The sequence below is a fragment of the Eimeria maxima genome, genomic scaffold (assembly GCF_000499605.1).
Source record: "Eimeria maxima Weybridge genomic scaffold, Emw_scaff895, whole genome shotgun sequence".
In the NCBI taxonomy this organism is placed as follows: Eukaryota; Apicomplexa; class Conoidasida; order Eucoccidiorida; family Eimeriidae; genus Eimeria; species Eimeria maxima.
The window spans coordinates 2,501-5,000 of record NW_013566843.1 but is presented as its reverse complement, the minus strand read 5'-3'; the positions used below and the strand labels follow the sequence as shown (position 1 = coordinate 5,000).

Genomic DNA, 2,500 nt, shown 5'->3' with positions numbered 1-2,500 from the left:
AGGGTTTAGGGTTTAGGGTTTTGCTTACCCATTGCTTCTACACGCACAGGACCATCCGCAAGATTTTCTTCTTCCTCCATACAAAAGTCTTCGGATATCGCGTACTTACACTCTGAGACACAAACCCTAAACCCTAAACCCTAAACCCTAATCTCCAAACCCTAAACCCTAACTCTGAACCTTGAATACTAAACCCTAAACCCTAAACCCTAAACCCAAATTAAAAAATACCTTGGAGGAACTTCATGGGCATCCCGCCTCTGGTTATCATCGCCACTGCAAAAACACCACAAACAACTCGCAAACCCAAACCCTAAACCCTAAACCCTAAACCCTAAACCCCAAGCCCTAAACCCTAAACCCTAGAAATTGAAGAATTAATAGACTTACAAACATCATCTACATGTAGACTTTTGTCGTGTTCCCTTCCTGACAGACTTTGTGCTGTAAAAAGACGCAAGGCTGCTGCCTGAGGAAACACCAAACCCTAAACCCTAGACCCTAGACCCTAAACCCTAAACCCTAGATCTTCGACCCGGTATATTATATCCTTAAACGTAGAGAGGTGCAGTCGCGAGAGTCACTGTGGCTCTCAAACCCTCAAACCCTAAACCCTAAACCCTCACCGTTGCATAATTGAGGCTCCTTGCTGCATCCGCAGAGAGCTGCAAAGGAAAAACTCCAAACCCTAAACCCTCATCCTTAGAAGCTGATCATCTGTCCAACAGACATCTATAAGTAGGGTTTAGGGTTTAGGGTTTAGGGTTTACCTTTTTAACTGCAGGGGAGAGCTTCGCTATGCGGGTGATTCGCGCCTGAGGAAACTCTGGTGTTGCTCCAGTCCTGCAGAAACCCGCGGAGATAGGGTTTAGGGTTTAGGGCCTAGGATTAGGGTTTAGGGTTTGAGTGAGAAGGAGGCAGCAGGACTTTGGTAGCTCACCTAGGTCCCTCTGAGTCCTGTGCTTCCTGCTGCTGTTGTTGCTGCTGCTGCTGTTGTTGCTGCTGTTGCCACTGGAGGCGCTGCTGCTTGAGGGTTTCGAGTTCTTCGTTGTAGCGCTGCAGCAAACCGCCAGAACAAAGCAAGCTAGGGTTTAGGGTTTATTGCTGTTAGATGGCCCTTTCTAGGGTTTAGGGTTTAGGGTTTGAGGTTACCTGCTTCTCTTCAGGGTCTATGTTCTTCCATAGAGAAGAAAGCTCCCGCTGAATTTCTCCAAGTTGTGGCTGCAGCAGAAAAACCCTAAACCCTAAACCCTAAACCCTAAACACTTATGCTGAGGTACAAACCCTAAACCCTAATTCCCTACCCTTGACAACAAACCTAAATCGTCAATGGATACACGACTAACAGCTGGCATCCGGATCCTAGGGCTTAGGGTTTAGGGTTAACTAGGACTTGAGGATCAAGGGTTTAGGGTTTAGGGTTTAGGGTTTAGGGTTTACGTTGGAGTTAGGGTTTTTCTCCTCAAGAGATTTTTTGACATCCAAACGGCGCTTTGAACAAAATAAGGCAAAGGCGCTGGCAGGAACTCTGAGCAACACAAACCCTAAACCCTAAACCCTAAACCCTAAACCCTTGATCCTCAACATGGCAGGTACATTCACCAGCCCAAACCCTACACAAACCCTAAACCCTAAACCCTTGGCATACAGATTCAATTCCTGCGGAAGCCAATTACGTGTTGGCAATAGTTGGAGAGTGATTAGGGTTTAGGGTTTAGCAATTAGGGTTTAGGGTTTACTTCGGCGGCTCCATGTAGGCGGTATACTTTGTGTGTAGAGAGGCTGTATTGCTGCTGCTGCTGCTGCTGCTGCTTTCGCTGATTCAGCTGCTGTTGTTGCCGCTGTTGCTGCAGTTGCTGCTGCTGCTGTCGCAGCTGCTTCCGTTGTTGTTGTTGCTGTTGCTGTTGTTGCTGCTGCTGCTGCTGTTGCTGCGACCACCGCTAATTGTAGCTGCGCCCCTTCTTTAGCTGCTGATGCCTCTGTATGGGTGCTGCTGCTGCTGCTGTTGCTGCTGTTGTTGTTGTTGCTGCTGCCGCTCCTCCTTCTGTTGTTGTGGCTGCTGTTAGCAGAACATGTGTATCACTAAACAGGGTCTAACACTAAACCCTAAACCCTAGATCGATTAACGGTGTAACTGGTTCGAGCTTCCCAAGCCTAAAGCCTAAACCCTAAACCCTCAACCCTCAACACAACGAATTAGGTCTTAGTACAACTATCTATCAGCTCATGAAAAAGGGTTTACAGAAGATTGGTACGAATCTTAACGGATTTAATTTTAGGGTTTAGCGTTTAATGTTTAGTGTTTAGGGTTTAGGCTCTAGGGTTTACAACCCCACGACCCTCAGCCCCTAACGGGCAGCCCCCAGCAACCCTGCTATAGAAATTAGGGTTTAGGGTTTAGGGTTTAGAGTCATTGTCTTGTTCCCTCTTTATAATTTTTTCCGCCTATTTTGCTCTCCTGAATGAAGTGTTTGGGGTTTAGGGTTTAGGGTTTAGGGTT

At 47.0% G+C, this 2,500-nt stretch overlaps 1 protein-coding gene across 1 annotated transcript in view; it reads right to left on the bottom strand.

Annotated features, from left to right (window-relative positions):
- The window catches only part of EMWEY_00045230 (hypothetical protein, conserved), a gene marked incomplete at both ends in the record, with an annotated part of 2,103 nt that extends 350 nt beyond the window's left edge, over positions 1–1,753 (bottom strand). The window contains 9 exons of the mRNA XM_013482988.1: positions 29–112; positions 232–276; positions 391–469; positions 627–665; positions 771–843; positions 941–1,056; positions 1,153–1,221; positions 1,441–1,528; positions 1,740–1,753. Of these exons, the coding sequence (XP_013338442.1) occupies positions 29–112; positions 232–276; positions 391–469; positions 627–665; positions 771–843; positions 941–1,056; positions 1,153–1,221; positions 1,441–1,528; positions 1,740–1,753 (607 nt within the window). The remainder of the gene's footprint in view (positions 1–28; positions 113–231; positions 277–390; positions 470–626; positions 666–770; positions 844–940; positions 1,057–1,152; positions 1,222–1,440; positions 1,529–1,739) is intronic.
- Between the last annotated feature and the right edge of the window lie 747 nt (positions 1,754–2,500).